General features: G+C 47.0%; 2 protein-coding genes across 4 annotated transcripts in view; both read right to left on the reverse strand.

The window, feature by feature from the left end:
• Otud5 (OTU deubiquitinase 5) overlaps nt 1-14,515 on the reverse strand; it is a 34,855-nt gene extending 20,340 nt beyond the window's left edge. Inside the window, exons 1-2 of one of the 3 annotated variants that reach the window (XM_023717820.1) lie at nt 13,148-14,515; nt 1,242-1,332 (exon numbers count right to left, since the gene is read on the reverse strand). In XM_023717820.1, the coding sequence (XP_023573588.1) occupies nt 1,242-1,332; nt 13,148-13,741 (685 nt within the window). In that variant the 5' untranslated portion in view covers nt 13,742-14,515. Of the gene's footprint in view, nt 1-1,241; nt 1,336-13,147 lie in introns of all 3 variants that reach the window. The other 2 variants (XM_012515243.2, XM_004633545.2) reach the window with 2 other exon arrangements.
• Nucleotides 14,516-18,428: 3,913 nt separating this feature from the next.
• Nucleotides 18,429-23,104, reverse strand: part of Kcnd1 (potassium voltage-gated channel subfamily D member 1) — a 12,827-nt gene continuing 8,151 nt past the window's right edge. Inside the window, exon 7 of the mRNA XM_004633547.2 lies at nt 18,429-20,175. Within this exon, the coding sequence (XP_004633604.1) occupies nt 19,938-20,175 (238 nt within the window). The 3' untranslated portion in view covers nt 18,429-19,937. The remainder of the gene's footprint in view (nt 20,176-23,104) is intronic.

Raw genomic sequence — 23,104 nt, forward strand, 5'->3', positions numbered from 1 at the left:
TTGCTAAGCTTGTTCCAAGTAGGTGCTTTAGACCACTGAGCCATCTCACCAGCTCCTAGAAGCTACTTCTGACTCCCAGTTCAAAGCTATCAGGGTACTTTACCTTGGGAGACAGCAGAGCCAACAAAAGGAACAGGTCACACTCTCAGTTGCCCTTTCAGACCAACACGGGACCTGAAGACTACTTGATCTAGCTCAGGCTGCCTAGCAGATGGTATTAGAAAATTATTGTTAGTATAATAATAGCATTTTGGCTATTTTTTAAAAAGAGTATGTATCTGTCAGAGAAATGTACAGAAATATTTATGAATGAAATAATCCCATGTTAGGGTTTTATTTTAAAATAGTCTTGTTTCAAGGGAGTGAGAGTGGGTGGGGAAGTGAGAAAATGCTAGCTACGTGTTAACTATTTTGAAGCTGGATGATGGATATATAAGGGATCAGTATTCTCTTTTTTATTTTTTGATTTTTTATACAGGGTCTCGCTATGCAGTTCAGACTCATAGTGATCCTCCTGTACTGCGGGCCAGCACAGCATGCGGTACCAGGGATCCAACTCAGGACCTTGTGCTTGCCAGACAGGCGCTTATGCCACTGAGCTATCTCCCCAGCCCTTTTTTCTCTTTTCTGTAAGAAAAAATTGTGTAAAAACTAATAAAAATTTGTAAAAATCTAGTCTGTCTCTCTCTCTCTGGTAGACAGACAGACAGACAGACAGACAGACACACACACACACACACACACACACCCCTGGGGGAATATAGAGACTTACCTCCAGACATACCAGAGACAGGGTTTGAGTACAAACCCAGATGCCCAATACCCAGAATGACACAGTGTGCTGTGGTTGAGAGCATAAGCTTCAGACTAACCCAGCCTCTAAACCTCAACTCTATGTGACCCCTGGACCACTCACTCTCTAGCTCTGAGCTTCCCATCTGACAAATGGCTGCAAGAATTTTACTAAACTCACCTGGGTTGGGGGACAATTGGCAGGGTTCCCTGTAATGGCAGAAGAGCAATCTGTCCCTTAGCACATTATTCTCTGCTGTCCTTATTACTCACACCACTACACTGCTTCATGACTTAAAAGTAAGAGACTAGACACTAATTTAAAGCTGGAGGCTGAAACCCTAAGACATCTGCTAACTCTGCCTCAAGCAGGACTTGGGGGTTACTCCTGACAACCAGGATACAACTCAGGGGTAGGCCTATGCCCAGGAGGGCTGAGGTAGACTCACCTACAGCCCGGAATAGACAGGCGCCGTCCTCCTTCATCTGCTTGATGATGAAGCCTTTCTTGTCCCGTAGGGCCTTTTCAAACCAATGTTCCTGCTGGAGGGAAGAGGTGGGATCAGCAACAGGGAAGGCCTGTACCCGCTCCCCAGTATCCTGCTTTCAAGCTCCTGGAGGACCCAACGACTAGCAGAGAAGACACTGGACAGGATAAAGTTCTTGGCCTGTTTTGACCACATCATGCACTTGAAATAGGAAGACTTTTCTTTTAGGGAAAGTCTCGATCCTAGAAGGGGCCCATCTGCCTTCTGACTCCTGCTGACCTTGCAGCTCCTAGTCCAGGGGCCAGACCTGGCAAGTACCTGGGCAGAGAATCTGGCTCTACTTCAAGGAGTTTCACCCAGGGAAGATGCTGAAAAGGGAGTGACTGATGACAGTCTAGAGCCTGAACCCAATACATAGCTGGGCAATTATAAAATGCATTGTACAATCTATGATCTCATTTGTGACTGAAAACATTTAACATATATAGACATGCTTATGTTTACAAATATGCACATATATAAACATGTATGCATGCAAAATTGGGAAAGCTAAACCACAAGATATTATCCCTAAGTGTTGGTGTCACAGATTTTCCTTTTACCATCCTTCTTTATAAAGCTATGCAATCCCTTATCTCAAATCCCAACCCCCCCAAAAAAGGTTTTATCATCAAAAATCTTAAAGGATAAAACAACAGAAAACCTGAAGTGTGTATGTGTGTGTGAAACAAGGAACCAAAAAAAAAGGCCTCCACACTGAGCTATATCCCTAGCCCTTTTTATCTTATTTTGTAAAATTTTGCAAGTCCCGTTAAGCTGCTAAACTGTGCTGGCTATGCTCAAACTTACAATGCTCCTGCCCCAGCTTCCCACAGTTCTGTGATTATAGGTATGTGCCACCATGCCTGGCTCACCCTTTAACTCATTCTGCACCATGACTTGACCAGAACTGACATGTACCTAGGTATCCCATTTCGGAGTGAATACTCAAATATTTGAATGCAGAAATATTCAGGTGTTGGACCAGGAGATGCTGCCCCAGACCCTGCTGGACTGTTACATAAAACAAATTACGTACATCTGGCAATTTTTCTAAATTCTCAATGTTTTCTAAATTCTAAAGCATATCTGATCCCAATGACTCAAATTAAACAAACCTGTCCAAATGCATACTCTGGGAGTTCTAAAAATTAATGACAAAAAAAGAAAAAAAATTAATGACTACGTACTGCTTTAAACACATTTTCCATTTCAAAGCAAGACAGCAGCAGATCTTTCCCAGGCCTCTTACGCCCTCTGCTGGTCACCAGAATCAGCTAGCCTGTTTCAGAAACAGGGCTGCAAACTACACTATAATCCCAAACTTGCTTTCAGGGACACCACCCTATCCTGGGAATTTACAGGACCCAGTCTAATGCTGCCAACACAGAAGATCTCACTTCTCTTCAAGGCCATTTTTCCCCAGCTCAGGCAAGGAGTGAAACTCATCCCTCAAGAAAAACAAAGGAGAAAAATCTTTGCAAGCATAGTAAACATAAAGCCTGGAAGTAGCCAAACCAGGCATGGTGGTGCATGCCTGTAATTCCAGCACTCAGGAGGCTCAGGCAGAAAGGACTATTGTGAGCTCAAGGCCTGCCTGAACATCTTAAAGCAAAAAAACAAAACAAAAAAGATCAAAGCATTACAAAAGTTTGGAGGTCAAGAATTCCGAGTTCTGACCTCACCTGTCACTGCCTTGCTGCATTATTTCAGGTAAACTGCTAATCTCACCGAGCCTGTTTCCTGTAAAATGAGGTATGTAGTCTACTTGACAGAGTTATTAAGAGACTTATAGTAGTTTTAGAACTCAAAAGCACATTTGTTTCTTTTTTAAAAAAATTTTATGTATTGGGGCCGGGGAGATGGCTCAGTAGAATAAGCGCTTACCTGGCAAGTGCAAGGGTCTGAGTTCAATCCCTGGTTCCACCAAAAAAATAAAAATAAATTTTATGTATTTAGTTCAGGGTCTCACTATGCAGCTCAGACTAGTTAGTGATCCTCCTGTTTCAGCCTCCCCAGTGCTGGGATTACAGGCATGTGCCACCACACTCAGTCTTTCAAAGCACCTTTATTAATTACATACCCTATATTGGTGAGGTGGTCACTAACCACAGAGATCAGCATAGAAAGAGGTATGACTGCCATCTCAAAAAGCCCTGAGTGGCTTGACACGAGGTGAGGAAGAACAAGAGAATACATACATAGCCAGCTCTACTACTAAGGCCCACAGGCCAGGAAGGCATGGCTCAATTTCCAGAGAGGACCAAGGTGCCTGGAAGCAATTAATGGGCTTCCATGGGTAGCACCAAGACTCCTGCTTGGGTGTAACATTCCAGAAGTCCAGGTGCCACTCCTACTCAGGAGGCTATGGACAGGCACACTCCAGCCTGTTACCCCCAAGCCTATCCCTACCCTATAGGATCAGCATGGGGCCTACCCCAATATGGGTGTGACCTACAGGTAAGCTCCAACCATATTCATAGCCCCAGACTTTACACAAGGAAGAGTTGCAAAAAAAAAAAGGGGGAAGACAACCTCCTCATTACCTCACTCCTAGGAAAGAAAGAAAGGTATACATGGAAACAAAGAGGTGCCAACAGGGCCTGGTATACAGCACAAGCCTATGACTGCAGCAGTTAGCAAGGCTGAGGGGGTCACAAGTCCAGGGGCAGCTTGGGCAACTCAGAAAGAGTCTGTCTCAAAATTAAAGACAGAAAGGGGCTGGGGCTATAGCCCAGCAACAGAGTGCTTACCTAGCATGTTTGAGGACCTACATTCGAGCCCCAGTACCACAAAAAATAAAATTAGAGGACAGGGGCTCATACTGACTCATCTAACAAAGATGTGAGTCAGATCCTGGACTGGGCAATAAGAACAGAGAAATGAATCAGGCTTGGTCTCTACCCCTGATAAACTCACAAACTGCTAAGGGAGGGGCAGGGAAATGAAATGACCATACTCGCTGGCAGCAAGAGGCCAACCCAAGGTGTTGAGAAACAGAGAAATAGACTTGACCCTGCCATTAAAATGAGTACATAAGCAAAAGACTAACACATCAAGACCTCCAGTAGTATTTGTTAACTGGATGAGAGAAATAAAGTCGCTTCTGTGCCAGGTGTGGCGACACTCCCCTACAATCTCAGCACTTGGAGATTGAGGAAGGAAGACTGCAAAAATTTGAGGCCAGCCTGGGCTATGGTAACAAATTCAAGACCCTGTCTCAAAATGCAAAAACAAAGCAAAACAAAAAGAAATGAAGTCACTTCTGCCACAAAGCACACCGGTGACACCAAGAGGCCAACAATGTGTTCACCAGAACCAGCAGCCTGAACAGGACTAGATACAAAAACAGGGAAAGGCCAGGAAGAAAGATGAACTCCTATTAACTAAATGTTTGCTGCACACCAGGTGCCAGAGGCAAAGGCTGACCTCATTTAGTTGTCTTTACCACAGCCTAAGCGGCAGGAAACAATATCCTCACTTTATAAAGGCACACAAGAGCTGAGATTTACACATGAGCAAAATCTAATGTAGAGATAAGAGAGGAACCCCTGTGAACCACAGCAGAGACAGGCCTGGCAGCTGGTCCTGGGAAAATCTGGGTGTGTCCCTAAAACTGAGGGAGACCTGAATACCCCTTGCAAAAGGAGAACTTGTGTTCTCCAGCTGCTACATTACCATCTAGGCCTGGATCCAGAGGCTGGACCACCAGCTAACCACTGGCCTGGGTGCCAACAGCCTGAAGAATTTAGGCTCTGCACTCCCTCCCCACACTTTGGGGAGAAAATGTTGTTTAGTAAGTTCTGGTAGGAGTAGGGCTGGAAGGTTCCCAGTAGTAGGTAAATTTATTTATTTATTTAGTGGTACTGGGGATTGAACTCAGGACCCTGCACTTGCCAGGCAAGCGCTTATTCTACTGAGCTATCTCCCCAGCCCCAGTAGTAGTTAAATTTAAATTACATCATTGTAGGCTGGGGAGATAGTTCAGCAGTCTAAAGCACCTGCTTAGGCAAGCTTAGGTAAGCACAGGGACTGTGATCCCCCAGCACCACATGCCACGCCAGCCACACCCCCAGGGTGAGCTGAACTGGCCACAAAATAAATAAACAAATAACATCACTGCTCTGATCTGAGGTCAAGCGGAAGCCCTGAACTTTCCAAATTCACTGCTGAGCCTGTGGGAGAGTTCCTCCCTATTTCTAGGCCTTCACAGAAAGTTTGAGCAAAGCTCTCTGATACCAAGGTATCACAGGAACTAAGGCAAGACTACAACATAATGGTCTACAGGTCCAAGTAAGTTGCTATGGACGTCAATTGATTAAGGTTGCCATCCAGGTCCACCAATTATTAGCCACTTGATGAACTGCTGTGAGAGTTTTCCAGTCTGTAACGGGGATAACAAACCTCTCAGTAATACGGTTACTAGTTAGACTTGAATACAGTATTACAGAACTTTGCCTATTAAGAGACTATGTATGGGCTGGCCAGATAGCTCAGCAGATTAAAGCACCTGCTCAGGCAGACCCAGGGACCAGGGTTCAATCCTCGGCAAGCTGCGCCAGCCCCACCCCCAGGGCACGCTGACATGTTGGTGGTGTGCGCCTATAATCCCAGTGCTTGAGAGGCTGAAAACAGGAGGATCACGATGAGTCTGACCTATGTAGTGAGACCCTATACTAAATATATTTTTTTAAAAAAGACTATGCAGGGCTGGAAAGATGGCTCAGTGGTCTAAAGCACGTACTTGGAACAAACTAAGCTAAGCAAAGCACAGGGACCACGGTTCGATCCCCCAGCAACACATGCCAGCCAGCCGCGCCCCCTGGTGGGCTGAGCTGGCCACACACACACACACACACACTAAATAAATGTTTAAAAAAAAAAGACTATGCAATGAGTTCCATTTCCCTCTGTTATCAGTAGTAGACTAATGACCCACCCCAAAGATACCAGACTTAATCCCTGAAACCTGTAAAAAGTACCTCAGAATGAGAAGGCATTGAATGTTTGTAGACACGTCTAAGTTAAATATCTTGAATGGTGAAATTACCTTAGAATATCAAGTCAGGGAGCCTGCCAGTTAGCTCAGTTGTTTAAGCGCCTGCTCATGCAAATGCAGTCAAGCACAGGATACCACAGTTCGATTACCACCTCTGCCTGCCTTACTAGACCTGCCCTTAAGGCAGCCTGAGCCAGCCCAAAAAAAAAATCCTTCTCAAGAATATCAAGTCAGACTGTGAACCAATCATGGTGACCTTGTAAGAGACAGACTGAGAGACTGGACAGAAGAGGAAACCAAAGACATAGATGTAAATGATGTAAAGACAGGCAGAGATTGGACTGATGTGGCCACAGACCATGGAACAGTGGCAGTCATAAAAAGCTAGAACAGCAATGGATTCTCCGCAGTGCCTCTGCATGAAATGTGGTCCTCCCCAAACCTTGATTTTGACCCAGTGAAATTGATTTTGGACTTCTGGCCATCAGAATCATGACTGAATACAATCCATTGTTTGAAAGCACCCAGTTCATGGTAACTTGCTACAACAACCACTGAAAATGACTATAACTCCATTGCAGCACTCATCAGGGTCCGAGTTCTGGGACCTCATGAGTGAGACGGTATGGCATGGTTCCCATTCTGTACAATCTGCCATCCTAGCATTCCCCCAGGGAGGGAGGTTAGCATTAAGGCAGCAGGGGCCCAGAATCCCTTCTCCCAGCCTGGGAAGCTGCTGACCCAGACTGTGGGTGAATGAACTGCCACTGAAGAGGAAAGGGGGCAGGGGAAGATGGCAGAAGCAGTGGACAGATGTCTTCCTAGAGCCCATGGCCAAGAAGTGTTTAGCATTCTGGGCCTCATGTTCTGTCCCAGCAACCCTGCTGCCAAGACCACCCCCTCCTCCAAAACACCCAGGAACACTGGCTTGGCTCCATGAGCAAAACAGACAACTTATCCAATGAGAAACACAGGCATACTGCTCCCTAAGGATGAAAAGAAGCCCTCTGGGCAGAAGAAAGGGAGAAGAGCAGAGCCCTGATCTATTATTGAGCCACTTGGGGGATTAAAAACCCAAGATCCCACTATTCAGCAATAAGAAAGAATAACGTGTTGATACATGCTACACCATGATGAGCCATGAACACATTATTCTAACTGAAAGAAGCCAAGTCAAGTCAAAGGACTACTTATCATATGATGCCACTTATATTCTCAATACAAGACACTATTGTGACAAAAAATTAGAGTAGTGGGATGGAAGGGGCTGAAAGGGAATGACGCAATTAGATGACAGCTAAAACATGCAGTTTCTTTTTGGGATGAGGAAAATGTTCTAAAACTGACTATAGTGATGAATACACAATTCTCTTGCTATATATAAAGCCACTGATTTGTACACTTTCAATCTATGAATAGAAAGCCAGTGTAGCTGGCCTTTGTGGTGCAAGCCTTGTAATCCCAGCACTCAGGAGGCTGAGGCAGGAAGATCACTGTGAGTTTGAGGCCAGCCTAGGCTACATAGTGATTCCAGGCCAGCCTGAACTACATGGCAAGACCTTGTCTCAACAAAACAAAGTATCAAATGTCATAGAATATCCCTGAAAAGGTAACACACCCCACTTAAAACTTTCATGCAGGGTTGCCAAGCATGATGGCACATGCCTATAATCCCAGCACTCAGGAGGCTGAGGCAGGAGGATCTCTTCCAGTTTGAGGACAACCTGGGCTACACGGTAAGTGAGGCCAGCCTCCTGAATGACTTGACATGGCTGAAATCCTGTCTCAAACAGATAAACAAAAAAGCCTTTCATGCAACATTAAAGGTAAGGAATAGGGAATTAGGACTGTAACTTGCTTTAGAACAATGAGTCGAGACCTCTTTCCTCACCACTACCCATTTTATGAAGAAAACAAAGACCCAGAAAAGGAGATTGCTAAATAACCACATAAATGCTTAGTGCAGGTGAGGTGTGGTGGTGCACATCTGAAATCCTGCTCTTCAGTGACTGAGGCGGGAGGTTAGTTCAAAGCCAACCTGGGCTACATAGCAAGTGGAAGTCCAGCCTGACCTACATAGCAAGGCACTGTGTCAAAAAAAAAACAATAAAAAGCTTAGTATAGAAATAGGGCACAAATCTATGTTGCCTAGGCAAGGATCACCCCCTACCTCTGCACTAGCTAGCTACCGAATTCCAGATGGTGTGAAGAGCAAAAGGAAGTGGCAGATTCCTAGATATCAACCAAATGATGGGTTCTTAAGGTAGACAAAGGCTCCTAGGAAAAACGAAGATGATTTGAGGACAAAGTACCCTTTTTTCTTTTTTTGCAGAACCTGGGATTGAACTCAGGCCCTTGCGCTTGCCTATTCTACAGAGCCATCTTCCCAGCCCCAAACTACCCATTCTGAGCAAGAGGAAGAACCAGCCAAGGTCCAAGGTCAGATACCACTCAATAATCCTAGACAGAGATGGGTTCCTGAAAACAACAACATGAAAAGGGGAGTACTTTGCCTACAACCATAAAACATCTCAGTAGGAGGCATTGGCATTTGAGCTCAAGCCTAGCCAGTTCTGAAGTCCAAATTCTTCTGCATTCAGCTCTCCACACTATCCCAACAGGCTCTTCACAGGCAATGCCACTAAGCTTACTCAACACAGCACAGATAGCCACGAAAATTACCACCCATCAAACCTGGATGGGTCACTTATCCTGCCTGTTAAAGATGCATGGATGGGTGGGAGGGAAGAGACACAGAAAGAAAGGAAGAAATCCAGTTCATCTTCAAAATATAGCTAGGGGCTGGGGAGATAGCTCAGTGGTCTAAGCACCTGCCGCACAAGGACCCAGGTTCGATCCCCAGTACCACATGCCATGCTGCCATGCTGGTCACTGAAACCAGGCATGGTGTCGCACAACTGTAATCCCAGCACTGGGGAGGCTGAGACAGGAGTATTACTGCAAGTCTGAGCTGTGTAGCAAGACCCTACACCAAATAAATACATAAAGTATTAAAAACAAAAAGACATCTACCATTCAATGTTACCTCCAGGGCCAGAGAGCTTTAGACTGTGTTGCCCAAAATTCAAAGCTAAACAGCACCTTACCAACCTTACCAGCCCATTACCTAAGTACCAAGAATACTGAGGTAAAAAAACACAGGCAGAATCTACTCTGACTCATACACCAAAGCCTGACAGGCCCAGAGACGGAACCCACTCTGTGGACAATGCCAAGCCCAGGCTCTTCCACCACTTCAGCATGCATGCAGGCCTTCTTCTCAAAGGTTTCTTTTCCAAAACTCAGGATTCCTGCAACCCATTTTGTTAAGAGCAGGCCATACCGGAGAAAACAGTCTCCCCAGGGGCCGGGAAGATGGCTCAGTGGAATAAGTGCTTCCCTGGCAAGCGCAAGACCCGAGTTTAATCCCTGGTTCCACCAAAAAAAGAAAAAAGAAAAGAAAAGACAGTTCCCCCAGCACCTAAACCCCAGAATGCCAGAAAGACTGCTAAAGAGAGTAAGGGTATATTTGCAGAACCAGATTTACCATCCAGAGTGCCTTTCAACAACTGGCTTCCAGGCTACAAACACTGTTTGTAAGCAGGTGGTGCGTGCCTGTAACCTCGGCACTCAGGAGGTGGAGGCAGAAGGACCCTTGCAAGTTTAAGGCCAGCCTGGGCTATGTAGTGAGTTTAAGGCCAGCCTGAATTATTTAGCAGATCCTGTCTCCTAAATAATTAAATAAATAAAATAAACCTTCATGACATTATGAGACCAAGATTTGGGTAGCAGGAACCATCTTCCTTGGGGCCAGGGAGATGGCTCAGTAGAGTAAGTGCTAGCCTGGCAAATACAAGGGTCTGAGTTCAATCCTCGGTTCCGCCAAAAAAAAAGGGGGGGGGACCATCTCCCTTCCTCTCCTTCCTGAAAGGTCCCAAGTGTGAGGCAGGGAGAGGAGGACCATCCTTTCTCTTTTTCTTCTCAAGTGGTCAGTCTCTCCACTGAAATCCAAAGGCTTCATGAGTCCACAGAGCTTTCCAAGTTCTTATGGAGACAAGTGTAAAAGACCATAGGATATAAAGAAAAGGCTTTTTGTGTTACCAGGCCCATAGTACTTTCTTCTCTTTCCAGGGACCAGGGCTATAGGGCTGCAGCTTCTTTTTTGAGGGTGACTTTATCCCAAACAAGAGAGAAAAAAAAACAACTCCTGTTTCTGACTCTGTGACTCCAGATAATTTACTCTGCCAAAAATTATGGATGGGCTTCCAAGGCTGCCATTCCCTGGCCTCTGTGAAATAGTTACCTGAGCCAAAGGGGAGAAGTGGGAAAATTTCTCAACAGAGATGTCTCACCCCTTTTCTGTCTTTAAGAAGAGAAATGCTTGCCAAAACTTTCAAGCCTAGATTATTTCTTTGACCCCTGGAAGCACAGCTGAACAAAGTCAGAAATCTGTCCCAGAGTCACAGATGAAGCCTTAAACTTCATGGCCCCAGGACCTGACCTTTCTTCAGAAAGTTGTAGGATCTTCTTGGCTCTGGAATAAGGGGGAATCAGGTTAAGGAGTCCTAACTTGGCCTGAAGAACACCCAGGTCCTTCTGTCCAGCCATGCTGAAGATGACCTCATGTCCTTTCCCAAGTAAGAAAGTTATCACCTGTTGTGGTAGAAGAGCTTGATGCCCAAGAGGGGTGCTCAGGCTTCAATTCCTAATGGAAAAGATCTCTTGTCCCTAAGGAAAATGGCTCAGGAGTCTGGGAAGAGGCCTACTCTTTTCCTCAGAATCCCATCCCATGTTCCCCCCAGAGTGGGAATCTGGCCAAATCCCAAAAGCAGGAAACTTTATGTTCCTAAAAGCCCCCATGACCAAGGTATATGTATACTGTCCAAACTGAGATGACAGTACTTCCAGAGCAGATTCAGGTCTCAGATCTTAAGATAGGGATCCAACCTTGACACACCCAAGGTAAAATGCAAATGTTCATTAGGGACCCTATATCCATGTCACAAGGGAAGAATGTCAGGGCTCAGTTTTGGTAGCGAGTTCCATGAGGAAGTTCACAGATGCAGTCACATATACAGAGGTATATATGGTTCTCTTGTAGATAAGGGAAACCTCAACTGTCCTTAGCAGAGTGGGTCTCAACACTTAAAAGGTAGGGTTGGACCACAAGGAAGCCCCAGAACTGCCCATGTCCCAAGAAGTGGTTTCCCCAAGGCAGGATATGTTCCTGATGAAGGACAAGAAGAGGTCCTCAGGGCCCCATTACAGAGGTAAAAAAATGACATATTAATCTCCAAGGTACATTTTAGTTCTTATAACTGAGGTTTAGGGGTCTCACATTATTGTAGGGGAAGAGGGTCTCAGCCCCCCAAGAACATTCAAGATACCAGTCCCTCAGGAGAAAGGTTTCTTGGCTGGCAAGATAGCTCAGCAGACTAAGTGCCTGCTTAGGCAAGTGCAGGGCCTCAGGTTCAATCCCTGGCACCACATGCCCCTACCCAGGGGTGCACTGAGCTGGCGACCAAGTCCAGGCATGGTGGCGCACACCTGTAATCCCTGTGCTAGGGAGGCTGAAAACAGGAGGATCACTACAAGTCCAAGCTTCGTAGTGAGACCCTGCACAAAATACAAAAAAAAAAAAAGAGACCGGTTTCCTAAAGAATTCATCTTGCCTACAACCTCTGCAATGAGGTGACAAGATCCCAAAGAGGCCTCAGACCCAGTATCTAAAAGCCCCAGTCTGGGCCCGGAGAGATAGCTCAGTAGAATAAACACTCGCCTAGCAAGCACAGAGTCCTGAGTGCAATCGCCGGTACCACAAATAAATAAAATAAATACATAAATGCAAAGCCCCAGTCCATAACCCTGACCCTCTTAGGCTCCAGTATACAAAGATTTAGGCTCATTCTCTGAGAAAGGAAAAAAGGCTCAAGATCTTGGTGGGAATGGAAGAGTCAGGAGCCCATCATTTAGCAGTTTAAAATCCCGGAGAAAGGTTCAGACCTTTGCCTTCAAGGAGGGAGCTCTAAGGCTATAAGAAATATAGATCCTCGTCATGCAGAAAGAGGAATATCAAGTATCCAAGTAATCTCTAGTCCCTGAGCACTGGCTTTGGCACTTGTCCCCAAGGGGGAGATAATCTTATCTCCCCAACAGCTTATAAACCCGGAGGGAAGCTCAGGAAACTTCTTTCTAAAGCATGTGTGAGAAACCCTCAATTCTAAGAGGTAGTGTCAGGCCCCTGCAGGCAGGCTGAGGAACTCTGAAAGCTAAGGCTCCACTGTTGAGTGGTACTGTCATCCGGCAAAGGACAGGAGGCTCACTCTAAATGCAGAATGTCTTTGACTCCTGGAAGGGTTTGTGTTCCTTGGGGATACTCAGGGCCCATCGCTGAGGTCACCACCGTGAGTTCCCTGGAAAGGAAATCTTACGACTCTTATCACAGCGAAAAAGAACTCAAGCCACTGAAAACAGACCTAAATCCCTTGGAAAGAGACCTGAGACTCATCAGACTTCCCTTTCAGAAAGGGCTCCACCCTGCCTGTGACACCATGGGAATTCCAAAATCTTGTGAGATCTCAAGGCCTGGAAGACAACTATGAGCCCCAAAGACGCCTCCAACCCCATCTTTAAGCCCCCCTTTATCTAGAACCTCTAAACGTTAAGTCTTGCACGAAAGAAAAAAGTGTCTAATGTCTCTCCCAGCAGAAAATGAGCCCCCCCGAACAGGGCTTGTTGCACTTGCAAACAGCATTTGTAGAGTCCCTCCTCACCCTGAAGGGATTCCCCAATTGCCACACTTGCAAAATCCTCATTTTCCTGTCCTTACCTGCTCGACGGTTGCAGGATCCATGGCCTCGATGCGGGCCGCAGCTGCTTCATATTCATCTTCACTGTTGTAGCCTGCACCGACCTCCTCACGCTCCGGGCTGCCCCCGCCTACTGCACCAACCCCAGGAGTTTGGCGCCGCCGCTTACTATGCCCAGGACCTGAGCAGCAGCCGCCCACACCCACGGCACCGCCCACGCCCACCACCACACCCGCCGCGCCCACCCCCGCCGCAGCTCCACCTAGCGCGTCACCAGGACCGCCGCCGGGACCACCAGGGCCCCCGCAAGGAGGTGGAGAGGCCTGCTGTGACCGAGGGCCCGCTACAGCGCCAGGTGGCACAGCCAGCGCCCAGCGGTGAAGAGCACCCGGCGGCCCCGGTAGCGGGCCCTGAGGTGGTGGTGAAGCCCTGGGACGGGCCCCTACGACGCCCGAGTCACGATCACGATCTCCGCCGCCCACGCCCGGGCCGCCGCCGCCCACGCCCACACCCCCGCCGCGCCGCGGCGCTGGGGGCAGCGGCCCGGGCGGCGGTGGCTCGTTGGCAGGGTCGGCATCGGGAGGCGGTGGCTTCTTCTTGGGGAGAATAGTCATGGCGGCACTGCCGAGTGCCCCCCAGCAAACCCGTCGCTAGGCACGCCGGGAGAGAACCCGGATTGGGGGGGGGGCTTTAGTAGTGCGCGAAGCACGACGGGAAGTGCAAGACCCGGATAAAGAGATCGCAGCACCGGTTCCAGAACTCTCGGCGGTACGCAGGTCACACCCGGAGGAGGAGCCAGATGTTAAGTCCAATACGAGGGCACCGCTGCAAGTTTGTCTTAGTCTTCTCTGCAAGTTCAGCAAGTTTAATGGTATCCCATTGCGGCCTTCTGCTTCAAAGGAAACAGAACCAAAACAAGCACCTCTTCGCTCCGCCCCCTCGCAGGTTCTTGAACTACCGGGTGGGGACCCAAGGCTCTGCGCAAGCGCCCCAGGACAGCCCCGCCCCTCGCTCGGAAGTACGTGGGCAAAATCGCCGCCGCCACAACAATTGCGAAAAACAACCAATCGAAGAAATTGTGTGAGTTTCCGATGACGCCCACAGGCCAATCAGAGGCCAGCGCTTGCGCTTACGTGCCCTCGGTCTCAAATATCACAGTCGGCAGTCAAGTTCCCAGCCTTTCTTCTCTGCCTCTTTCTGTTCTTCACTTCTCTGCCTGAAGTCTAGGCTCCCAAGCGTGGGCACAGCGAAAACACAGTGTGGCCTGTTCTGCGCACGATTAGGACGCTTTTCCTCCGAGCTTCCAACTTGAACAGTCAACCGGAATAACTGGAAAATAGCAACACTCCCAAAGCATTGCATTCACCTTTAACGTCAGTTCCGGTCCCACCCACTAGCAAATATCCTTCCGTTGGAGAGGCGGCACTGCTTCACCCTGGCAACTAGCTGGGTTCTGTGATGGTTGGTTAAAAGATGCCGTCAGTCAAATGAGACAGGCCAATCTGGGGACAGAAGCTTACCAAGGGAAAAGTGGGAGTTTGGGAAACCAGAAACGCCTTCTTGGCGCCTCTGCGTTCTCGCCCTCGAGTTGACCTCCCGCTCCTGTGGCTACGGCGCAGGCGCAACACGGCCTTTAAATTTTTTTTTTCTAAAGCAGAGTTTGCTTACATGGAGCGATTGTTTATTGTATCAGCATCTTGCAATGGGTTTGGCAAGATCCCAGCTGTTGAACAGCTGGAGCATTCCTAACTAATCCTAGTTTTGCTTTTCCTGTCTTGAGTAATCTTTAGCAAGTCATTTAATACCTGCTAAAGATCACGTTTCTGCTACTCTGTAAAATAGCAATAATTCAAATTTGAAGATCAGGGATTAATAGTTATAAATGGCTTGGTATGGTGCATGGCATAGGAAGTGTTCAATAAATTAGCATAGTGATACAGTGGAAGGATCCTCAGTTTAAGGAGTTGGGAAAATCTCATTTCTAGGCACAGATGAACCCTTATTAACTTGTACAAATAGTTATGTCTTTTTGAGACAGGGTTTCGCTATGCAGTTGAAGCTGGCCTTTAGCGCACTTTTTAGCCCAGTTTGGTCTCAAATTGGCAATGATATTCCTCGTGAGTGCTGGGATTACAGGTGTGTACCACCACTCCCAGCAGTATCTCTTTTGAGATTACTGAGGTGTAAAAGGGTTCATGTCTGCTCATACTATCTCAGGGAATGGTTATAGGGTTCCGATGAGCATGTAAACAAAGCATTGTGAGAGGAGAGGTGGAGGCTTCCTGCCATTTTTAGGGCATACCCCAGAATGACTGAAAAAGGCCATGGGAAAGTATTTGAATGCTGCCTAATGATCTTCCTTCCGGTGCTGAGCCTAAGTAAAGTTCTTTCCTGAAAAGCACCAGTAATAAAGGGATCCTACTGGTGTTTTCCTTATTGGACACCTGGCCAGAACTACTCATCCAAAATTGAATTCCATGGCAATGGAATACCCGTCTCTGACAAAACTAAACAAAAAAAGGGGATACAGATGGAGGACCATGGGGCTGGTGAGATGGCTCAGTGGTCTACAGCACCTACTTAGAACAAGCTAAGCTAAGCAAAGCACAGGGACCGCAGTTCAATCCTCCAGCACATGTCAGCCAGCCCCGCCCCCTGGTGGGCTGAGCTGGCCACACACACAAAATAAATGAATAAATAATAAATTAATTAATTAAATAAAATAAAACAAATGGAGGACCATTTTGTATCTGTATATGCAAAATAATTAGGATAGATGTATAGCTACTTTCTCTTAATTCAACGAGAGGAAAGAATAGTGTTTGGACAGGATATCATGTCTGCATCTTATACTGTGAATAACCACTACAAAGACAACAATATGCAGTGTATTAATTATTGAAACTGTCCTACTAATTGGTTTTGAAACTGTCTCATTGCTATTTGTTTCTCAATAAATTAATTTAAAAAAAGAAAAAAGAAACACAACTCATAAAAAAATTACAATAAAAAAAGAATTGAACTCCTAGGGGCCAGGGAGATGGCTCAGTAGAATAAGGGCTTGCCTGGGAAGTGCAAGGGCCTGAGTTCAATCCCTGGTTACACCAAAAAAAAAAAAAAAAAAAAAAACCTGATGATGTGTGGCAAACCTTCACCCTGTTCTTACTATCTTATGTGCCTGACACTGTGCACTAACACGTTTAAAGATCTTTTTTTTTTTTTGACAGGGTCTTATTGTGCCCTTCAGCTGGCTTCAAACTTGCTATGTAGCCCAGCCTGGCTTCAAACTCACAAGGATCCTCTTGCCTCAGCTTCCTAAGGCTGGGATTGCAGGTGTGCACCACCATGCCCAAGTTTGATGTGCCCATTGACAATGAACAGCACCCCCAGAAACCTGGGAAGCAGCCTTGACTGCTCTTTCCTCCAACTCCTACAAGCTTGTCCCAAATCCTGCCCATCTACCTCTTAAATACCCCCCCATGTGGTAACGCACACCTGTAATCCCAGCATTTGGGAGGCTAAGGCAGGAGAATTGTGAATTCGAGGCAGCCTGAACTGCATAGTAAAACCTTGTCTCAAAAAGACCAAAATAAATAAATAGCTCTCATTCCTCCCCCCACACCCACACTTGGGACTAAAGCCCTTTTTGCTTGTGAGACAGGATTGTGTTAAATTGCCCAGATGAGACTCAAACATCCACTCCTCATCCCTCAGCTTCCTGCATGTCAGGATTACAGGCATGTGCCATGGACCCCAGTCTCAAATCTTTTTTTTTTTTATTTATTTGAGAGAGAGAGAGAGAGAGAGAGAGAGAGAGAGAGAGTGGTGTGTGTGTGTGTGGCCAGCTCAGCCCACCAGGGGGCGGGGCTGGCTGGCATGTGGTGCTGGGGGATTGAACCGCGGTCCCTGATGCTTTAGGTAAGCTTGTTCTAAGTAGGTGCTTTAGACCACTGTGCCGTCTCTCCAGCCCTTTTTTTTTTTTTTCGTGGTACCGGGGATTGAACTCAGGACCCTGTACTTGCCAGGCAAGCGCTTATTCTACTGAGCTATCTCCTCTGGCCCCTCAAATCTTGTAACTTCCCAATTCTACTGCCATCACTCTCATCCAAGCCACCATTCTGTAGTGACAGCATCTCAAAAGCCTCTTCAGTGCTCTTCATCCACGACTCTGTATTCTACTCTATGCAGCCAGAATGACCTTTCTGAAGTAACTTCATCATGACTTTCTGTTTCTAATCTTCCGAGGTCCATTATTCTTAGATGAATTCCCAAATCTGCCTCACAAGTGCAAAGGTCTTTGTGATCTGGCTGTCTCTTTTCCTTTCTTCCTCTCCTCACATCCTCACTCCCCTCCCCAGCCTGACTGAACTACTTCCAGTTCCCAAAGGCTCTGAGCCTGCTCTCTAACCTCCGGGTCAGTATACATGTTGTTCCCTCTGCCTGAATTCTCACATTTTCAGCCTTTTGCCTATTCACTGGCTAACTCCAGCTCCTTCCTCATGTGTTGGCCAGATTACGTTCTTTGCCATCTACATGGTCCTATAATGCATTGATCTTAGTTCTACCACACTATGTTGTAATTGCTTAATTGTCTGCCTTTTATGCTTGACTCTATGTCAGAGACAAGGTCGATGATGGGCACTTCATAAATATTTGATGAATAAATCAATTGTTGCCTTCATCTCACAGATCAGCAACTCGATGCAAGAGAAGATAAGTGATTCTTTCACCACAGATTGTAACAGGTCAACCTGAATCCAAAGTCTTTCTAAAGTGTTCTGTACAGGGTTCAGTCACAAACAAGCCAAGTCTAGCCAGTAGCCCAGAAAAGAGGATGTAGAGATGTCCAGAAGGAAGGGGAATTTACCAAACTGAGAGATGCTTTTAATGGGGGTTAAATCTAGAGTTGTTTGCTATCCAAAAGCCTCATCTTAAGTACTAACTACATAGGCAGGCATGGTGGCATGTGCCTGTAGTTCTTCTCTTGGGAGGCTGGAGCAGGAGGATCCCTTGAGCCCAGGAGTTTAGACCAGCCTGGGCAACACTGAGTGATCCCATCATAAAAATCAAACAAGGAGGCCTGCCCATTAGCTCAGGTGTTTAAGTGCCAGCTGAAACAAAGCAGTCAGGCTCAGAATGCTGTGGTTGCATCCCCTCATCCTCTAGCCAAACCAGACCTGCCCTGAAGGCAACCTGAGTGCCGCCCCCCCCAAAAAAAAAGCCTTCTTCCATTTGGGTGGGGGAAATGGCTCTGTGGAATAAGCGCTTCCCTGGCAAGCTCAAGGGCCCGAGTTCAATCCCTGGTTCTGAAAAAAAAAAATCAAACAAACTAAAACTTCTGCTTCAAGTTTTGGTTTCCCTATCTGTAAATGAAATAGCTGGTGTAGATGTTGTCCAGTGGCAATGTTTTAAGGGTCCCTGACCTGTCTTGCTAGCTATACATTCAAGCTCTCTCATTTCTTCTAGATCCTCATCTTCCAGAATATATCACCAGCCATCCAGCTCCCCACACTTGCCTCTCTGTACCTCCTCAAAATATGACTGGTCCTTTGTCCACCCTAGCTCTACCATAGTTGAAATCAAAGTGTTCTGAAACCCTCAGCCCAACCCAAGCTCCAAGCCCACAGAGTCAGGAGGTGTTCAGTCCTCATCTCTCCTCTCAGGTTTTATTGACTGATGAAAACTACATCTTTGTCAGCTGCCAGCTTCACAGGGACAGTACTGGGGACAGGGAGCATGAGATGCCAGATTTCAGCCTGCGAGCAGAGTTCTGGAAGGTGACCAAAGAGGGAGTAGAGGAGATTATGTGAAAAGGAGCTGCAGGGGAGAAGGTGCTCAAGAAGTTGCATCTGTCTCTTGAACCTCCCAGAGTTCAGGAACAACCCAGGCTTCGGCCGCTGATGCTTCTAGACTGACTTCTGCCCAAGAACGTGAAATTGGCCCGTGATCTCCAAACTCAGCCCAGCTCCAGGCTCTTATCTTAACCAGTCCAGACTCAAGTCCAGCCCAGAAAGGAAGCAAACCAGAGGAGAAGAGAGAAGTACTTAGAGATGGCCCGTCTGAGCAGGGCAGATTAAATGCTGCAGCAAACTGGTCAGAGGCTTTGTATATTATCACAGCAGTAGCTGCTATTGCTACAATTTGCTGGGGGACCAGCAGAAGACAGCATGGTAGGGACCCATTTCCAGCAGCCAGGGAAGAGGGTAGTGGTGTTTGTGCTATCTGTGTGTTGGGAGAGGCAGCCTGACCCCTTGGTCAAGACCTGAGGGTGGCAGGTCACTGCTGAGCCCACAGCCCATGAAGCCCATGGTTGCATTTCAAGCTTTGGAATCTAGGAATTGCTGGGCCTGGGGGGGGGAACCTCTCCTAGAGGCCAGATCAGAGGTGAGGGTTCCCTTCTCTAAACCCCCAATCTCCCATAACCCTACCAGAGAGAAGAGGGCATCTCAACTCTCATCAGCCAGAACTCAGATGCCAGCAGGAGCTTTACCTACTTCTGAGGGCCTGGGGGAAAGAGCATGCAGGAGGCCAGCCAGGGGAGAGGGGCCAGTCCCAAGGTGCTGGGGCAAGGAAGCCAGGGTCTGTGGAAGCCCAGTGCTTCAGCTCCCACCAGGACTCTTGTTTAGAGGGCAGTTTCCAACCCCCTGACTACTTTTCCCCCAAGTATATCATTTCATAAAACTCCATTGCATAGTTCTTAGCAGAGAACAGAGGAGTCTCCAGGCCTGCCCTCTCTGCCTCCTCAAAATATGGCTTTGGAAAGGAGTACCCAAGAATGAGGAGGGCCCTCTGAATGGGGAGGCCTGCCCCTCACAGGGAAGAGATCTTGACAGTCTCAGGGAGGAGGCAGGGGGTGCCCAGGCTGGAGTTCCTGAGGGCGCTGCTAGCCCTGCCACCATTGCTGCCACCACCACCAGGGGAAGATGGTTGACTCTCATCTGGTGTGTTGGCAGGAGGGGTGGGGATACTGATAATGGCGGCCACGAAGTCCCGGCTGTCACAATTCAGGTCAAGGCTGTCATGGGGCTTGGCATTGAGGCTTGAGCGGCTGTGGACAGGGATAGGAAAGATGGAAGACTCTTAAAAGATCGTCTTGTTACTTCTCATAGCAATCCTGGCCTTTATTTAGTACCTACTGGGTCCGCAGAAGTGCGCTAAGTGTTTCCCTGAATCTTCAACGGTGGTAGAGAGTAAGGGCTCTGGAGTCAACTAGTCCTGGGTTCAAATCCTAGTCCTACTTTTACCACATGCAGCCTCTCATATCTGCAGCACAAGAATAGCAATATTCCCTACCTCATAGAGTTGTGGTTATTAAATGAGATAATAAGTAATATAAAGAGCTTGAAGCAGTACCTGAGACATAATGAGTGTACACACACACACACACACACACACACACACACATCTTTTGGGGTGGTTTGTTTGTTTTGTTTTTGGTGCTGGGGATTGAACCCAGGGCCTCCTAAATGTTAAGTGCATGCTGCATGACTGAGCCACACCCTCAGCTCCCACAGGAGTTTCTTCCTACTGCTACCTCTACTAGTGCCAAAGTCCTCTGAGTAGTCTATACTAGACTCCATGAAGCCATGTCCCTACTCCTTTCTGACTATCCAGCCTAGTGCTCTGGCCCTTGGCCACTCCACTGCACCCACCTCCACAGTTCTTACAGAGAGCAGTCTCACAGCATTCACACAAGCTCTTCACTCTGTATAGAAAACTGTTTCTGCAGTGATCTGCGTCGCTCACTCCCTTCCTCTTTCAGGTTTCAGCTCAGATCTCATTAAAGCCTTTCTTGACCACACCATTCAAAGTGCATCAGAGCGGGGCGTGGTGGCGCACACCTGCACTCCCAGAACTCGGGGAGGCTAAGCCAGACGATCACAAATTCAAGCTTAGGGCAATTTAGTGACTCGGATGGACCCTATCTCAAAATAAAAAATAAAAAAGGGCTGGGGAATGTAGCTCTCCATACCAAAAGATAAAAATTAAATTTCAGGGCTGGGAATATAACTCAGCAACATGGCGCCTGCCTTACAAGCATCAGGTCCTCAGTTTGATTCCCAGTTCCAAAACAAAAACAAAAACCCAACCTTAATCCTGGCTCTGCACTCTCTGGCCATCATCTTCAAATTATTTTTCTCTTTAGTGCTTATACATGTTTGACATAAGCCAGGTATGGTGGTACATGCCTATAAAGACAGCATTCTGGGAGGCTGAGGTGGGACAGTTGCAATTTTTTTGGAAGTAGGAAGCATTTATTGAAAGAAAGTTTCTGTCTGAGAGGGACAGAAGTGGGCCTGGAAAGTGGGTTGCCTACCAACCCTACTTTTCAACAGTGTTTTATTTTTTATTTTTAAAAGTTGTGGGGTTGGTGAGATGGCTCAGTGGTCTAAAGCACCTACTTAGAACAAGCTTAGCAAAGCACAGGGACTGCGGTTCAATCCCCCAGCACCACATGCCAGCCAGCCCCGCCCCCTGGTGGGCTGAGCTGGCCACACACACACACATACACACACACACACACACAAATAAATAAATAAAAATTAAAAAAAAAAATTAAAGAAATTTTAAAAAAAAGTTGTTTCAAGAGTGTTTTATTGGGGCTGGGGCGATGGCTCAGTGGACTAAGCACTTCTCTGGCAAGTGCAAGGGCCTAAGTTTTTTTTTTTTAATTTTTTAAATTTTTATTTATTTGTGTATGTATGTGTGTGTGTGTGTGTGTGTGTGTGTGTGGCCAGCTCAGCCCACCAGGGGGCGGGGCTGGCTGGCATGTGGTGCTGGGGGATTGAACCGCAGTCCCTGTGCTTTGCTAAGCTTGTTCCAAGTAGGTGCTTTAGACCACTGAGCCATCTCACCAGCCCCAGGGCCTAAGTTTAATTCCTGGTTCCACCAAAAAAAAGTGAGGGCCTGGGAGAGGGCTTAGTGGAATAAGCACTTCCCTGGCAAGCACAAGGGCCTGAGTTCAATCCCCAGTTCCAACCCCCAAAAAAAAGTGTTTTATTGAGCAAAGTTACAAGGTGAGGTGGCCTTAATGTGGAATAGAACTATAATAATGAGTACAATATAAGATTACAAGTATAGTTACTTACGTAATATTGATCCAATAGCAAATCATAGGATGGATGTGAGGAGGGACAAAACTATGGTTAACCAATAAGTATGCAGCAAGTAGTCGCTGAGGTAATATTGATTAAATAGGGAAACAAGTCACATAGCAAGTGCACATGGGGTGGACAAGGACTTTCCTGGAAGGGGTGGGCAAGGAGATTTAGTCCTCCACCCCAAGGTGATTAATGTCTACTTAGAGTATCAGGACAATTGCTATTTTAAGCCCAGCCTGAGTAGCATGTGGCTTTGAAATAGCCTGTATAGGGCCGGCCAAATAGCTGAGCGGATTACAGCGCCTGCAAGCAGGCCCAGGAGCCAGGGGTTTGATTTCCAGGCCTGCCTTGTGAGTCTGATCTAGTAGTGAGACCCTGAACACCCTGTAGACCCTTCCCTAAAATACAAAACAAAACAAAAAGAAAAAAAAAGAAATAGCCTGTATCCAAATGAAAAATAGGGGCCAGGGAAATAGCCCAGTAGAATAAGTGCTTGCCTGGCCAGTGCAGGGTCATGAGTTCGATCCCTGGTACCACCAAAAAAAAAAAAAAACCTCTCATCCCATAGAATCTAAGTTTCAAGACAGGGATCTCTCTCTCTCTCTCTCTCTCTCTCTCGCTCGCTCGCTCGCTCGCTCGCTCTCGCTCTCGCTCTCGCTCCCGCTCTCGCTCTCTTTCTCTGATGGTACTAGGAATGGAACTCAGGGCCTCATATATGTTAGCCAAGTGTTCTACCATTGACATAAGCCCCCAACCCAGAACAGGGATTTCTGCATATTGTTACTGCTACCTCCCAGGGACCTAAAACTTTGCCTGGCATACAGTAAGTGAACAATATTTCTTTTATTTGTGTGTGTGTGTGTGTGTGTGTGTGTG

The sequence above is a fragment of the Octodon degus genome, unplaced genomic scaffold (genome assembly GCF_000260255.1).
Source record: "Octodon degus isolate 3935 unplaced genomic scaffold, OctDeg1.0 scaffold00055, whole genome shotgun sequence".
NCBI lineage: Eukaryota > Metazoa > Chordata > Mammalia > Rodentia > Octodontidae > Octodon > Octodon degus.